General features: G+C 36.8%; 1 protein-coding gene across 5 annotated transcripts in view; it reads right to left on the reverse strand.

Moving 5' to 3' along the window:
* The window catches only part of LOC131503576 (lysine-specific demethylase 6A-like), a 195,246-nt gene that overhangs the window by 167,880 nt on the left and 8,865 nt on the right, over nt 1-18,501 (reverse strand). For all 5 annotated transcript variants that reach the window (XM_058715028.1, XM_058715026.1, XM_058715027.1 and 2 more), the window contains exon 3: nt 12,234-12,342. In XM_058715028.1, the coding sequence (XP_058571011.1) occupies nt 12,234-12,342 (109 nt within the window). The remainder of the gene's footprint in view (nt 1-12,233; nt 12,343-18,501) is intronic.

The raw sequence follows: 18,501 nt of genomic DNA on the forward strand, positions 1-18,501 counted from the left end.
TTAAATAATTACATAATTCCAATCATACCTGACAACGAGAACCTTTTTTTTACCAAGAGATATTACATTCACAGAAACTGGAAAAAAGTGATATTGTTGTATACACGATACACTGGCTTTATATAAAGCCCAGCCTAATTCCAATACTTTATAAAAATGTGTAAGGTATCAATTTACACAATTTCTTTTTGTTACCATTATATTCAAAACCAGGTGAGTTAAATTTTAACACATTTAGTAAACTAATATGTAACCTGGTTTCATGAAATTCCTCTTTGGAACACAAATACTAAGTGATTAACAATTAGGAGAAACAAGACCTCTATATGAATATACAATAAACTCAAATAAAAATCCTAAAATCAAAGCTACGAAAGTAAATGCTCCAAGAGAATTTCTGTCTGAATAAGATGGCAGAGACTCTATTTTCCCTGTTCCTCCCTAACAAATGAAACTATAAACTTTAAACGTAACAAAATAAGGCAATCAAAAGAAAATTAAGAAAAAAATGAAATTGGAACACACAATATTAGGCATTTCAGGCTCCAGAGTATTTCAGACTCCAGGTCTGAAAGAGAAACATAGCTTCAGTAAGAGACCCCTATTAGGCCCCACGAAACAAAATAAAGTCAACAATGAAGCAGAAAGCAAAGACAGGATTCTTTGTCCCACTGGATCAAATGGGAGAGCCTCAGGCAAAGCAAGTGAGCCTAGCACCATGGACAAGGGCAACGGATGGCGAGCCCTGCAGATAGGAGTGTCTAAGGGAAACTCTCTCCTTTCCCAGGCTTGTAACACCTCAACACCAAGAGGCCTACTCAATGTACAAGGACAAGAGCCCCAAACTCAAGTTCTCTCACAGACTTTTCATGCTCTACTGTCCCATCCAAAGACAACAGCAGCAGATGGTCAGGACCAGTGACATAGTCTAGGATTAAAGACCTCTTTGTTACTGAGCGGAGCCTGCTTCAGATCCCATCCCCTTGTCTCCTTCTCCCCCTCCCCTATTTGCTTGTATGTGTGCTCTGTGACTCTCAAAAATAAACATTCAAAAAAAAAAAAAAATCTACAAAAACAAATAGTATCACAATGCCTCTGAAATTTAAGTTGTTACTAACACAATAAAAAAACCACCCATCAAAAATCCAGGAAAATCACAATTTAAATTACAAAGAACCATCTACAGATGCTAAAAGAAAATGAATTGGAAATTTAAATTACATAAGGACTTTCAAGCAATCCTCATGTTTATATAAGTAAGTAATCAACATACCCAAAATGAAGTGCCTTAATCTAAGTCCAACATCACTAAACCTATTCTTAATTATAGTTTTGACTCTTACCAAAAGGAAATCTTAAACCATTCACTCAGGACACACCATATCAGGACACCCTGACAGATCCCTGCACAGGCCTTAAATACTAGCCCCCACCTCATATAACACCAATGCCCAGACCATACAGAGATGCCAAACTAACAAGCAGAAGTTCCTGATGATTTCCCCAACAGTCATTGTGACAATCTTTCTACCTCCCAAGGCCTTCCTCTTGGTGTGCTCCCTTAAAAAGAGACCCCATGGGACCTGCTCCATTCCTTTGGGTTTGAATTAACCAACATGACCTTAGTCTAGGAACTCCAAAGGACTACACACGTGGGCCCTAATAAAAGCATTTGCCCAGGTCCTACCTGTCTTCTCTGCCTAATCGTTGCCTTGATCTTTCCTGTGTGACTGCTTGAGGCATGATATGTACTTCCCACCAAGACACGTGAGTAAAGAATTTCTCTATTCAATTCTTGTAGCAGTCTTTTGTGAAGAAACTCAGTTCACCATCCAGCACCCTGTACTCTACCTGTCACAAATGGTAATTAAGCAAAGTCATAACATACATACCTTGAATAAATCACCCTAAATCAGTGATGTCCCAAACTGTGATTCATGAAATGTATTAGGAGAAAGCTATACAGAAGTTTTTAAGGGTATTACAGAAAGAAGCTGTGTGTGATTTTTTTAACTGTAACTTAAAACTCTAATCCTTTTCATTTATACTTAAATAAAGCTATATGATTTACTTTATCTCTGAATGCAATGAAGATACAAGATCACTTGATGCATATGCAAAAAGTTACTATCTTTGAGAGAAACACATACATCTTTCCTTTTTCAGTTTGTTTATTTTTTTAATTTTATTTATTTTGAGAGGGCAAGTGTCCCAGAAGAGGAGACACTGAGAGGAAGAAAGAGAATACCAAGCAGACTCCACACTGTCAATGCAGACACAGGCTTGATCTCACTAACCATGAGATCATAACCTGAGCTAAAATCAAGAGTTGGATGCTTAACCAAATGAGCCACCCAAGTGATTCTTTTTATTTATTTAATTTTTTATACCCAATGTAGGGACTGAATTCACAATCCCAAGATCCAGAGTCACACGCTGTGCACACTGAGCCAGCCAGTGGACACAAGAAACACATAATTCTTTCCAATGCTCATAAGTTACTACCAGTATTCTGCTGTCTTTTAAGGTCAAAAAACTAAATGAGGATTATAATGAAAAAATCTATATGCTATATAAATTTCCTTTTAATCTCTACCTTAAAGAACAGATTAACAAATGGAGACACAAAAAATATACCAACTTTAAGATATACAGTTAATTCTCATTATTCACCAATTCTGTTTTTACAAAATTCATCTATTCACTACAATGTAATCTAATAAACAATACCTGTGGCACTTTCATCATACTCATTCACAGACCTGTACAGAATGAGGAAAATCTGAATGCCTGTTCTCAGCTAGGGCTGAAAATGTAACATTACCTTTAGTTCTCATATTATAAATGCTCTTTTCATAGTGTACTTAGTATTACCTGTTTTTCCATTTTCTGCCTTTCTGTGCTTTTTGTTAGTGATTATGTGGTTTCAAATGCCCTTCAAGCATGAATAAGGGCTGTCTAGAGCTCCTAAGTACAAGAAGACTATTATAAGCCTTTCAGAGAACATAGATTTATTAGTAAGCATCATTTAAGGATTAAGTTATTCGTTACCCTGGTGACTAGAAATTCAATGTCAATAAACCCATATATATATGTACAAAAAGTATATATATTAAAAAAACACAACATGCCTTTAAAAAGAAAGAGACACGTAAAACAAAATTATATACCTAATGAAAATGTGGCGGCCAGAGGCTAACAAGAACTTGTTAAAAAGAAAACAAATTCACCCACCCAAAAAAAGGAAAGAAGGGAGGAAGAAAGAAAAAAAAAAACACAAAAACACCACAAGCCCAAAATGGCATCACTTAGCTTAAGGCCCCAAGAAAGCAAACCAAGACTTAATACCTACTCTAACTGCAGTTTCAACTCCCAACACAACCCAGAAGTGACTGTAAGGAATGCTCTGGTCAGCATCCTCATATGGGCCCTGTCCACCTCATAAAACCTTTCCATCCCTAAATAAAGGTAAGCTCCCCTGAAATAATCTTCTGCTGTTTATGACTTCCATATCCTGCTTTTAAAAACCTTTTCCTATCTCCCTGTGGAGCTACCTTGCTCAACTGAATGCTGTCCAATTCATGACTCCTTGCTTCATCTTCAAATTTACTTGAGTCAATTTTGCTTTTTAACAGATTTAGTGGTAGTGTCAGGATCCAAAGTAACCTTCTGACAACATGTGGGAAGAAAAACAAACATGAGTTCACAGTCTTTCTCCCCATTTCCAGAGGTTACTGTTAAGTCCCTCTCAGATTAAATTCTGCTCTTTTTGCATTTGGGCTACCAATCTAATTGGACTACCAATCTAACTGGCATTAACAGGTCAATCTAGATGACAGGAGGCTCAAACAGAACACCTTAAGTCCTTGGTTCAGTCAGCAACTGAAATCCCTTCCCCAGCTCCAGTACACAGTATAGATTAATAAAGTCTGCTAGTTTAGTCCACACCTGATATTGCTGGTGATATGTAAAACCTCTCAGTCAGTCTATAGTGACCTTTTTTGGTTATTGCTTCAAACTGTTGAGGTGCACATTTGTTTGACTTGTTTTCTGTAAATAAACCCTTATCCAATGGGACTGTTAAAATCCAAAGAGTTCAACATTCCATCTTACCACATACTTGCTTTTTGTTGGTTTAACGCTCATGTATTTTTGAGAGACAGACAGAGCATGAGTGAGGGAGGGGAAGAGGAGACACAGAATCTGAAGCAGGCTCCAAGCTCTGATCTGTCAGCACAGAGCCTGATGTGGGCCTCCAACTCAAGAACTGTGAGATCATGAACTGAGTCAAACTCAGAAGCTTAGCGGACTGAGCAACCCAGGCACGCCCCATAATCACTTATTATATAAAAGAAAAACTATGACTCCAGAAGGTTTACAAATCTACAAACTTGTTTTATGTCCTGATGAACATGACTTGGTGACCATCAGTTTGGGCACTCCAAAAGAAGGCTGGACAGATGTGAACTGCACTCCTTTTGTGGCTGGACATAAATGTGTATCAACTCTATTTGCAGCTTATGTCCTACTAAACTGCTGCCAGCCCTGAGGAGAATTATACCCTAGAAACTCATTGTCATTATGGAAAACATTCCAATGAAATAAGATCAATTTAAAAAGTATACCTGTGGGCCACCTGGCTAGCTCAGCTGGTATACCATGTGACTCTTGATCTTGGGGTTATAAATTTGAGCCCTACGATGGGTATAGAGACTACTTAAAATAAATAAATAAAAGGGGAAAAAAGCGCACTTCAAACCACGGGTTCCCAAATTAAACAGAATGGGATACCTACTTTAACTGGCTAAGAGAAGCTTCTAAAAAGTTTCAAAGTGCCAAGACAGTCTCATTGGAAGATTCACTGCCAAAGGGTAATAAAAAATTAAAACCATAAGATGTATATAAAAAACAAAGACTGTAAAACTGAGTAAAATCCTACTGGTCCCCTCTTTCCTCCTCTATGTATTCATTCTACTAATCATCTGCACTGCTTTTCCACTCTGAATAGACTACACACCATTAAAAAAAATCCACCAAGTTACTAGCCTTATAGATACTACCGTTATCAACTAGATGGCCAAACTCAGAGTTAACAAAACTGAAGCATTTTCTAATAAACAACTATTTTATCCCCTTAAACAACCTCGTGGAAACGCTGGTAGGTGCTAGACCCTACAGAGGATTCAGAGGGCTCCCGGGAGAACCAGGCAAGAAGCCAGCCACTGAAGGGTGAAAATTCTTACCAGAATCAGCTCTTCCAAATCTCTGTCTATAGTGTCTGGTCAAGAGAGGAAAATAATAATTTCATGTTGTCCCTTCCTTTCCAAATTCTGACCCAATGGCTATTGATCCTTTCTATCCTAGGATAACTACTGACTTCTTGCTTGTGTAACCAGGGTTCACTTTATGCCTACCTGGCATAAGACCGTTGGTTCTATCCTGCTGCCTTCCCCCACCCCAGCTCTTTAGGAAACTCTCAGGAAGGTGGATCCTATCCAATTTCTTCAGGAATTTGTCACAGACCCAACAGAGGTTATTCAGTACTACCAGGAATATTTCAAGTTAGAACTATGTACCCAGAAGGAAAGAAAAAACTTTAGAAAAATGTGGATTATTTTGAATAATTTAGAAAAATTATAAAATTTAGAAAAATATGGACAACTAATGATGTCATTTAAGTTACAAACTGAAGTTATACTCTGAAGTTATAGGTTATACTCTGCATGTACTCTGAAGAATGTAAGTTATACTGTGAAGAATCAAAAGCAACTGTCCTTATTTTACAATTCTTTTATAAAACAAAAGTCAGCTCTAGAGACAATTCACAATGTAATACTCCTTTTGCCAATTCCTAAATTGCCCTTGTTTAGCTCAAAAGACTTGTAAACTACTGGTCTTAAGAAAACAAAGTTCTAGGGGCACCTGGGTGGCTCAGTCAGTTAAGGATCTGACTCTTGCTTTCAGCTCAGGTCACTATCTCACAGTTCATGAGTTCAAGCTCTATCTCAGGCTCCACACTGCTGACAATGCAGAGGCTACTTGGGATTCTCTCTCTTCATCTCTCCGCCCCAACAACTTGCACTTATGCTCTCTCAAAATAAATAAACTTAAAAAAGAAACCAAAGTTCTACTTCAAAGAACTTATATTCTTTTTTCCTTGAAGTTATTTATCTTACCATTTCTCTGAAATGTAAAAACAGCCAACAATCACTTGAGATTAAAAATGGGGGAAAAAAAAGAGATCTTTTTTAAAAAACATTTTTTAATACTTATTTTTATTTCTAATTTTTTTTAATGTTTATTTATTTTTGAGAGAGACAGAGACAGCGCGAGCAGGGGAGAAGCAGAGAGAGGGGGAGACACAGAATCGAAGCAGGCTCTAGGCTCTGAGCTGTCAGCACAGAGCCCAAGGCGGGGCCTGAACTGACAACCTGTGAGACCATGACCTGAGCTGAAATCGGCCACTTAAGTGACTGAGCCACCCAGGCATCCTAACATTTACATATTTTTAGAAAGACACAGAAAGAGGCAGAGGATCCGAAGCAGGCTCAGCGCTGTGAGCACAGAGCCCAACATAGGATCATGACGAGTCATGATGTGAAATCAAGTGTTGGCCGCTCAACCGAGTCACCCAAGCACCCCAAGAAAGAGACCTTTTTAAAATAAACACTGCTAAAAGGACTCTAGTACCCAAACGTCAGCACAGCCTCCAGAGGATTAATTCCAGGGACAAAAACAAATCTTAAAAAATCTTCTCCACAAGTATTACCTGTAAGATCCTTGCATCTATTTGTGTGTCCATATGTAAAAACACGTATCTTGTAAATGTGAGATATGTTTCTATCTCCAGATGGTATAGCTTAATTTGATTTATAAAAGACCTCTATTTAGGTGGTTTGAAGACAGCCCCCTGTAAGGACTGGTCATTATAACACTCTCGAAAGATAGAAACTAACCAAGATGTTTTTCAAGTTCACACAATTTAGATATACTCTATATAAAAGATAGTTTAGGGACCCTTGGGTGGCACAGTCAGTTAAGCGTCTAACTTTGGCTCATGTCATGATCTCATGATACAGGAGTCTGAGTCCCACATCGGGCTCTGTGTGCATTTAATGAGAATTCAAATTATCAATACATACTGGTGAGACCCTTGGAACACCTGCAGCTGGAACTTCCTTCAACTTCCACTTAGTATGGATTATCAGTTTATTATTGTTAGGTTATATGTGTTTTCCAGATGAGCTGAAGCTTTCCCCTGCTGCAAGGCTGTTGTTCCCAACAGTGACAAAGAAACTGTGACAAACTGTGCAAAACTGTTTTTCACTTGGGGCACACCTAATCAAAGCATCCACCTCATTGTACAGACTATTCCAAGTCTAAAAGAAAACCTTGCAAACTTCTTGGAATTTTACGGTACGCAACCTTTGGCCATGCTAGTATGAGTAGCTACTTTAAGTGTCTGATGTCTGAACCTCAAATGAAAGCCTTCCTGGATCCCAGTTCAAAGGATCCGATCTGTCACAGTTTAGAGTCTCGCGATTAGATATTTTGAGCCCCATAAAAAAGGGGACCTCATAAAGTATTCTTGACAACTGACAGAAACTACTACAAAATTAAAAGGTACTAAGCCATCTCACAGATAAAGAAAGCTCTACCTGATACCTGGTCCTAGATAGAAGCAATCTTCAAATCAACAAGGAAGAAAAACAGAACAGGCATCAGGTAGAATTCTGTCCAAGATGACAAATCAAGACTTCACACTTTAACTAACATGAAACCCTTTCTCCTTTTTTTTTTTTTTTTTTTTCCTTTTTAAATCTAACACTGTCCTGAAAAGACAAGACTCTCTTTTGCATCTCCCAGGCCACTGCTAAGGGAGTTAACCTCTAAACTTAGAACAAACTTTTATTTCAGGCAAGGGGAAAATCTGTGTCCCAACTTCTCACAAGCAAAGTAAGACCTCTCATTATTCAACTCCTCTGAATTTCCATCATTGGGTTAAAAAAGGACCTACTGAGGGACACCTGGGTAGCTTAGTCAATTAAGCAAGTGACTTGGGCTCAGGTCATGATCTCATGGTTCATGAGTTGGAGCTCCACACCGGGCTCTGTATGGACAGCTCAGAGCCTGCAGCCTGCTTCAGATTCTTGTCTCCCACTCTCTCTGCCCCTCCCCAGCTCTCACTCTCTCAAAAATAAATAAATATTAAAAAAAAAAAATTTTTTTAACAGGGGGCAGCACACTAAAAGAAAAACCACAGGCCCAAAATGGCATCACTTAGGTTAAGGCCCCGAGAAAGTAAACCAAAACTTAGTACCGAATCTAACTGCAGTTTCAATCCACCCCACCCCAAACGCACCCCAATGGAAATGCAGTCTTAACGCATTAGGCATATTGTGGTCAGCACCTGTATTAAGTAATCCCTCACATGGGATCCCTCACATCTAATGAGACACAGTTCCCTTCCCCCTAAGAGAAAAAGATCTTGCCTAAAATATCCTTTTTTGTTTATGACTTCCTTGTCTTGCCTTTCCCTTTCTGTAGGCCTTTGAAATTTCCCTTTACTTGCAAGATGGCATGCTGCCCAATTAATGAATCATTTGCTATTTAATAAAGCCAATTAGATCTTCAAATTCACTCTGAATTGTTTTTTTAAAACCTTAATCCTAAAAAAAGAAAAAAGAAAAAAAAACAAACTTAATCCTGTATTTCCCACTGAATAGCAAAGGCTCAGTACTGCCTAAGTCACGGTTTCCTGTTATTTACAACTATCGTAAAAAAAAAACAACAACAACAACAACAAGAAATCTACTGTATAGAATATTTAAAAAATTAAGATTATGGAGAAAATTAAGATTTAAGAAATTAAGATTATGGAGAAAAAACTTAAATGTATTGTAAGTGTAGGTAAGAATTACTTACTGGAATGAAATTCATTTCCAATAGCAAAATTTTTGTGTAGCATTCATAAAGCTCCTATACTACACAGTAGGAAAAAGGAAAAAGTCCAGGGAAGCACATGAATCTATTAATTTACAACATTTCAGGGTGTTTACCATGTCAGGTTCTGTAGTGACAGCTCAGGAGCCTGAAGTCTGCTTTGGATTCTGCCTCACTCTGCCCCTCCCCTGCCCTCTCTCTCTCTTCTCTCTCTCTGTCACACACACACACAAATAAAAACATGGAGTGTCTTAGTGTTTCAATCAGTTAAGTGTCTGACTTCTACTCAGATCATGATCTTGCAGTTTGTGGGTTTGAGCCCCACTTCAGATTCTATCCCTCTATCTCTCTCTCTCTCTAGCCCTACCCTGCCCATGCTCTGTCTCTGTCACTCTCAAAAATAAATAAACTTTTAAAAAAATTAAAAGAAAAATAATGAATAAATAAAAACATTTAAAAAAAGAAATAAGCATTTCTAAATAACAAAGTCCACTGAGATTATAAATGCTACGTGTCTCATATAGTACATTATACTGTCTCATACCAAAAAAGCATTTCATTGATAAAAACACCGACTTTATTATGTCTGAGAGCAGAATATGCCACCTTAAAATATGACTCTTGGGCATAATGATTCTGTTCACTGATGATATGTACAAACAGGAAATACAAAAAAGCTTCAGAAACATACTGGAAGTTATTATTACTCTTTTATAAGGAAAATTTACATTTATAAAGGAATCCTTATTTGTAAATGTCAACTGATCAGTACTAGGAAGAGAATAATTTAAATCACAAGAGATTTTCCTGAAGGCATTTTCAAAAAGGCACTAAGTATATACGCATATGAAAAATTTTTCTTATTTAAAGGGTTTTTCCTGGTCAATTTCTCTAAACAGCCTCCTCCCCACCCAGTATTTTAATTTTGTCTTTTCTTGTGCTTAAATTGGTGGTTTAGGGCATATCAAACAGTAACGCACTTTTACTAGGTATCTCCTGCATGTATATGTAAAACACAGATCAATAAACTTGTTTGTCTTTCTCTTATTAATCTTTCATTATGGGAAGGGAAGGGTGCCACCTCAGTCAAGAACTCAGGATAGAAGGAAAACCCTTTTTCATCCAGAAGGAAAACTATTTTTCTTTCCCTATACTTAAAAAAAATGTGGATGTCTCGGTCATTTGAACAACACCATGGGCTCACGTCATGATCTCACTTTCCTGAGTTCAAACCCTGCAGTGGGCTTGCTGCTGTGAGCACAGAGCACACAGTCCTCCTCTCTCTGCCCTCCCCCTCCACTTGCACTCTCTCAAAAATAAATAAACTTAGAAAAAAAAAGAAGAAAAGAAAAAGGAAGGATTTGTGACACAAAACAAAAACAAAAAATGTGGTACACAATAGACTGCTGCCAAAACACCAAAACTCTAGTCCTAAAACAATGTGTTATGTTTCTACTAAACACATTTGCTGAAAATCTTAACATACCCACCCAACTCAACCAAGATATTTACTATCAAAAGTTTAATATATTCTTGTTTATAGGATGAATTTTCTTTGATGTGGAGATTGTCTGCTAGAGAGGAAAATCATTTTTTGAGTGATTTTAACCTACTAAATGCATTTGCAGATCTAGGAAAAGCATGAACTTTAAAAGACTACCTCAAGTTATTTATCTCCACTTCTGCATAAGAAAAAAATACTCTAGTTTTATGAATAATGTTCTTCAAGACTCGAACTTACACTTTATTATCTGTATTAAATTACAACATGACAAAGATTGGATTTAAGTGTATTCAAGCTAAAATGTAAAGTTTTAAAGAATATCAAGAACAAAAAGGAAAAATAATATTTGTATTTGCAGAATAATAAAATCTGTTTTTTCCTGCCCTGTTCCCCAGAGCTCCTAAACACTCTTGAGTTTCCTGAGTCTAAGTAGGAGGAGCTTTTGTTATTTGTAAGCACCTATTTTGACAGAGACTCTTAAATATGGAGAACAAACAGAGTGTTAGTGGAGGAGTTGTGGGATGGGGGATGGGCTAAACAGGTGAGGGATGTTAAGGAATCTACTCCAGATACCACTGTTATACTATATGCTAACTAACTTGGATGTAAATTTAAAAAATAAATTAAATGGGGTGCCTGGGTGGCTCAGTCGGTTGAATGTCTGACTTCAGTTCAGGTCATGATCTCACGGTTCATGAGTTCGAGCCCTGCATCAGGCTCTGTGCTGACAGTTCACAGCCTGGAGCCTGCTTCAGATTCTGTGTCTCCTCTCTCTGCCCCTCCCCTGCTCACGCTTAGTTTCACTCTGTTTCTCAAAGCTAAATAAACGTAAAAAAATAAAAATGAAATAATTTTTTTTAATAAATTAAATAAAGATAGTGTTTACCTGTCTTTGCAGGGGGGAAAATTTGTTTTGAGTTCACCAGAATTTATGCTAAAGAGATGAGTCATGCAAAGTCTCAAAATAAAGCTGCAATGGTAGGGAAAAGGAGGCAAATTTAGTTCTATAATTAACTACTGAGCACTGAGATTGGAAGAGTTTATAAGATTCTGATTTGGTAAATATACCCCCATTCGTCAGGGAAAGAAGCTCCTGAGCACAGGACACTTACATACCTTGCTCTATAATATTCCTCTTCGTTTAGCTGTTCACCTGTACCCTTTATCATATCCTTTATAATAAACTAACAAATGTTCCCCTGAGCTTTGTGAACCACTCTACAAAATTATCAAACGATCTGGCTGATCAGCAGTGCAGTAACATTTATGACTTGCAACTGGATTCTCACACGGGCTGTCATGTGGGACCAAACCTTTTACCTGTGGGATCGACACTCTCTCCAGGTATATAGTATCAAAATGGAGTTAAACTTGTAAGACACTTCCGAAAATTGGAGAATTGCTTTGGTGGTGATGGAAAACTCTCCAGACTTATTCTTTCCAAAATGTCCACATTTGTACTTATAGACAAAGATACCATACCAGATATTATCTGTCTACTGGTAAAATTTTAAAGAACATAGATTTTCACAAGAACAAGCAAAATAACCATATACATTGTAAACTGTTACTGAGTTTCATGGGATGATCAAACTTATTAAATATTTACATGAAATTACATTAGAAGTTCACATTTTCATTTACTCTACCTTCTTTTTCATTGCTTAATGTGTCTAGAAGAAATTAAAAAACAGTTGTAAGTGCCCATAACAAAAAGTAAAAACAATTTGTATGTGATGCATACGTACATCAAGGAGAATTTTTAATAAATAGATGAAAACACTACCTTTTGGATAATCTTCCAATAAGAGGTTGAAGTGACCTAATTGACAAAAGAAATCAGACTCCACTTTTCCTTCAGCTTTTAAGATTAAAGATTCGTAGCAGCGAACAGCCTACAAAGGAAAAATATAAGTATTAAGAGAAAGGCAAATTCCTAACTGCAACCTGAGACAATGCATATATATTACAAAATTTACACAAGAGATCAAAGCAATAATCAATATGTCATTTTTACCACAGACTTATGATTCAATTCCTGAGAAGAAATAGCTTTTTAAATATTTATTAATGGAGCCATCACTTATGATCTTTTTTTCCTTATAAATAAGGGAGAATAAGGGGCGTGTGGGTGGCTCAGTTGGTTGACGATCCGACCTCAACTCAGGTCATGATCTCACAGCTTGAGCGCATCGCGCTCTCTGCTGACAGCTCGGGCTCTGCTGACAGTTCGGAGCCTGGAGCCTGCTTCAGATTCTGTGTCTCCCTCTCTCTCTGCCCCGAACCCACTCACATTCTGTCTATCAAAAATAAACAAACATTAAAAAAAAATTTTTTTTTAAAGGGAGAATAAGACTTGCCAAATTAGATAACAGAAGTTCCTTAATGACTTTATATGACCTGCAAATCTAAGTAATTATTTTGGTCTTTATTAACACAAAACTACTCCTCTCAAACAGGCACAGGCAAAAAGGACTATCGACTTTTTCAGTACCCAGTAATCAGATTTTTTAATATCTGAATAGTAGCAAGTCCAAATTGAGATGTACTATAATTATAAATCACGTAACACATTTCACAAGCCTATGCATACAAAAAAAAAGTACAAAATATTTACTAATAGGGGAGTCTGAGTGGCTCAGTCAATTAAATATCTGACTCTTATTTTGTCTCAGGTCATATCTCACAATTTATGAGATCAAGCCCCCAAGTCCACACTGGGTGTGGAGCCTGCTTGGGATTCTCTCTCTCCCTCTTCCGCTGCCCCACCCCTGCATGTGCATGCTCGCTCTCTCGCTCTCAAAAAGAAAAAAAAATTTTTTAATCAACTAAACTGAATGAAAACTAAAATATTTGCTAATATGTTAACCATTAAAATAAAATTTTGGATATATTTGATTAAATAAATGTATTATTAACATTAACTTCATTGGTTTCTTTTCACTGTTTTTATTTTAACTGTTTCACTAGTTTCAATTACTATAAATTTAAACTTGGGGCGCCTGGGTGGCGCAGTCGGTTAAGCGTCCGACTTCAGCCAGGTCACGATCTCGCGGTCTGTGAGTTCGAGCCCCGCGTCAGGCTCTGGGCTGATGGCTCGGAGCCTGGAGCCTGTTTCCAATTCTGTGTGTCTCCCTCTCTCTCTGCCCCTTCCCCGTTCATGCTCTGTCTCTCTCTGTCCCAAAAATAAATAAAAAACGTTGAAGAAAAAAAAAAATTAAAAAAAATTTAAACTTACACATGACATGAAAAATTCATACATCACTACAGATTTCTGCTGGGCAGAATTGTTCAACAGTAGCTACCATCTGGATTAATCAACCATTGTTTTTGCAAAGAAACTTAGGATAGCACTGAGACTACCATACACTATATTTCGATTGTTTTCTCCTAATCCTGATATATTTCAAACATACTAATCCTAACCTTAACTCAATACACACAGGTACACTCCTCTTGTACTATTTTTAGAAAAAAAAATCAAATCTTTCTGAACTTTTTTAGAGAAATTTTTTAGAAACTTTTTAGAGGAAAAAAAATCAAATCTTTCTGAACTTAACAAGTTTACAGAAGAAATTAGGAAGATTTTTGTACTAAAAATATGAAAGAACAGTATTATTGATTTCCTCCACAATTATCAGTAACCACAAGAAACCACAGAACCTGAACTTCTTCCTGTCTTGAATCTTATCAACAATTGAAAACCTGATATAAAAATTTTAATTTGGGGGTACCTGGGTGGCTCGGACAGTTAAGCATCCAACTTTGGCTCAGGTCATGATCTCGCAGTTCCAGTTCAAGTCCAGCATTGGGCTCTGCACTGATGATAGTTCAGAGCCTGGAACCTGTTTCATAGTCTATGTCTCCCTCTCTCTATATACATCCCCACTTGCTCTCTCGCTCTCTCTCAAATAAATAAAAACATTAATTTTAATTTGAAAATAACTCTTGTACTGCTTAGCACACAAGAACTTAACAGTTTCTTTACTTTGCCCTCAGGAAAAAAGATATCTCTCCTTCAAAATTTTTCAATCTTCCCAATAAAATTCCAAATTAAGTCCCTCATAATACATGGCATTTAGAGTAACCATAAGAAAGAAATACGTATAATTGGTGTATACTCTGGGTACATTTCCAGGAATAATCCTGGGTATGGTGCCTCTGAAAAGTACCTAAGGTCAAATATTCCCACGAAACAAAATAGAGTAATTTCTCAGTATCATCAAAAACACCCCTAATATATTTTTTTTAAAGCAGGTCCAGGGTTCGGGGTGCCTGGGTAGCTCAGTCGGTTAAGCCTCTGACTTCAGTTCAGGTTATGATCTCACAGTTCACAGGTTCAAGTCCCATGTCAGACATCCCATTTGATGTGCTGACATTTCAGAATCTGGAGCCTGCTTCGGATTCTGTGCCTCTCACTTTCTCTTCTCCCCCACTCACATTCTCTCTCCCCAAAATAAATAAAACATTAAAAAAAAAAAAAAAAAAAAAAGCAGGTCCAGAGTTAAGGCTCTATGGTGGTGATTCCTTTACTATTCTTACAGGTTTTCTGCATGTCTGAAATTACACTACAATCAGCTATTCACTGTCCGTAGTTTCCATTACCTGTGGTCAACTGCACTCTGCAAGTAGATGACCCCAATTAAAAGGTCAAGAGTAGTCTAATGTCACAATATGTACATCATTCACCTTACTTCATCTCATCACATAGGCATTTATTTATCATCTCCTATCATCACAATAGTGAGTACATACAACATATTTTGAGAACAAATTCACGTAACTTTTATTTCAGTACATCATTACAGTTGTTTTAGTTTATTGTTATTGTTATTAATCTCTTACCGGGTCTGACTTATATATTAAACTTTATCTTAGGTGTGTATGTATAGGAAAAAATATGGCAATATTTAGGATCTAGTACTATGCACAGTTTCAGGCTTCCACTGGGAATCTTGGAATGGATCTCCCTTGGAAGAAGTGACACTACCATAAAACAAAACAAAATATAAACAAAGTGGGTGAAATATTCAAACTGACAATACTGAATGACTCAAATTTTGGTCGGAAGACTGTCCTTTTGTGCTGGAACAGAAGACAGAGGGAAAGAAGTATGAGAACTAGTAAAAGTCATGGCTGAATAAAAAAACTATTAGGCTACAGTACAATAATTTTGGTCTTCATGTTAATAAAACAATCAATTTGGCATTTTAAAGGTAACAGGCTTTTAAATCCCAAATTCATTACTTATTTTTATAACTTATATAATATTCAGAAATTTCTCATCCTTAATTTTCTTTAACCTTTTATATCTTACTTAGATATTGAAGTTCTGGACAACTGGGGTCAAGAGTCAAGTAAGATTCAAAATGTTTTTTATGACTTAAACAAGGAGATGGTAACATACCAGATACATCTTCCTGTCAGTATACTTTCATACACTGCCAAGTCCATTAGAGCAAATCTTTATTATGGGAAATTGTTGATATCTAAAATTAACAGTATTACTGATTCTCTCAGAAGAGATATTAAGTAAGATCTAGAATTTTAAATACATCTGCCAGTTCACTCAGGCTTAAGTACCAAATTCTTAACTCTCTTCATTAAGCCCACTAAAAATGTATTGGTGATTAAAAATGATGTTGCAAAATCAAATGTCAGATAAGATAAAAATAAACAAAGAAGGTAGAAAGAAGACAGTTTCCAGGTACACTACAAGTCAACATTGCAAATGAAACTCTAAATTGTTTAAACCATTGTATCTTTGATATTCGATAACTGAACTTCATTTAAAGCAATGTAAGTAACTGGGAATACATCCTGCTGCACATAACACAGTAAGGGAAAAAGAACATTTTATTTTTTAAGAGTATTACTTAGAATCAAAAGGCTAATGAAAAACACAAATAGACAAAATGTGACAAAATGTGTACAAAACAAATTTAACCAAATTTCTATAAAGAAAAAAAAAAGGGTTGGGTGAAGTGGATTACTTTTACATTCCATGTTTTTGTTTAGCCTTAAGTATGCACTTTATAGCAGTGGTTACCAAAGGAAAAGAGAGTGGAGTGGAGTGGAGGGTTCTGTTCCTCTTCCAGGAGCATCTGTCAAAACACAGAGATAATCTGACAACCATCTGACAAGGTATAGAAAGGTCGGCTCCCTACAACAGATCTATCCATCCCATCATAACTACCATTAGTTGGGCACCTGGGTGGCTTAGTCAGTTTTAAGTATCGCATTTCCGCTCAGGTCATGATCTCAAGGTTCATGAGAGCTAGAGCCCCACATCACCATGGAGCCCACTTTAGATTGTGTCTCTATCCCTCTATCTCAAAATAAGTAAAACTTAAAAAAAAAAAAAAAAAAAAAAAAAAAGGTCATTGATGCCAAGGCTTAGAAAGTTTGCCCTAGGAGGCACCAGAATGGTCTAGTCAGGTTAAGCCTATAACTCTTGATTTTGACTCAGGTCTTGATCTCACGTGAGATCAAGCCCCACAACAGGCTCTGCACTGGCAGTGTGGAGCCTGCTTAAGATTCTCTCTCTGTCTCTCAAAAATAAATACATACTTTTTAAATCTAAAAAAAGAAAAAAAAAGTGAAAATCTGCTTCAAAGGCATGACTTTACACACATTTCAAAGAAAAAATACTAAAATGACATAAAAGAAATGTTTAAAAGTTTCTAGAATTTCTATGCTTACTTTGTTTTTCTATAATTATCTAGTGTTCCCAAATTAAACTGTTTTGTTATAAAGTATCATTGAGCACCTGGGTGGCCCAGTAGGTTAAGCCTCTGACTTCAGCTCAGGTCATGATCTCACAGTTCATGAGTTCAAGCCCTGTGTTGGGCTCTGTGCTAACAGCTCAGAGCCTGGATCCTGCATCAGATTCTGTGTCTCCAAACCCCCTGCCCCTCCCCCACTCACACTCTTTCTCTCTCAAAAATAAACATTTAAAAATAAAGTTAAATTAAAACTAGTAATATTAAAGTATCTGAAAACCCTCAAATAATCCTAGTTTTAAATGTCACATTTATAGATAACCCTGGATCAAAAAAGAAATCAAAAGGCCAGTATTTTGAATCAAACAAAAATGAAACCGCAGCACAATGAGGAATGAGGGAATGAGTTCAAACAAATCATTAGAAAAAGTCTAGTCTCTTTCAATAAATGGTTCTGGAACTGAAGATCCACATCAAAAAGAAGAAATTTCACATCCACTTAACTATACGCAAAAATCAAAAAAATACATCACATACCATGTGATTATATATATATACATATGACATTTGTAAGAAAACACAGGAGACGATGTCTTTTACCTTTATTTCGATAAAGCCTCCCTAATAAACCAAGAAAGGCAAAATCCACAGAAGAAAAAAGATTAAGGTGAATTTCCTGAATACAGAATTTCTGCTCTTCAAAACACACTATTGAGGAGAATGAAGACATAAACTAGAAAGATGTTTATAAGTTATTTGTTAGATAAAAAATTCATATCAGAATATATATTTATTTTTTGTTTTAAAACTCAAAATTCAGGGGCGCCCGGGTGGCTCAGTCAGTTGAGCGTCTGACTTCGGCTCAGGTCATGATCTCATGGATGGTGAGTTCAAGCAATACGTAGGACTCTGCTAACAGCTCAGAGCCTGGAGCCTGCTTCAGATTCTGTGTCTCCCCTTCTCTCTGCCCCTCCCTCGCTCACTCTCTCTCAAAAATAAATAAACATTACGAAAATTTTTAAAAAGAACTCAAAACTCAGAAACGATTTTTTTTATTTTTAATGTTTTTATTTTTGAAAGAGCAAGAGAGAGACAGAGCACGAGCGGGGGAGGGACAGAGAGACAGACAGACACAGAATCCAAAGCAGGCTCCAGGATCTGAGCTGTCAGCAGAGCCCGACTCGGGCTCGAATCAAGAGACCACGAGATCATGACCCAACTGAGCCACCCAGGTGCCCCTGAGAAAAACAAATTTTTAAATAGGAAAAGACTAGAACAGGTACGTCAAAGAACGTATATAGAGAAGCAAAAAAGGACATGCAAAGATATTTA

The sequence above is a fragment of the Neofelis nebulosa genome (genome assembly GCF_028018385.1).
Source record: "Neofelis nebulosa isolate mNeoNeb1 chromosome Y unlocalized genomic scaffold, mNeoNeb1.pri SUPER_Y_unloc_1, whole genome shotgun sequence".
Lineage (NCBI taxonomy): Eukaryota > Metazoa > Chordata > Mammalia > Carnivora > Felidae > Neofelis > Neofelis nebulosa.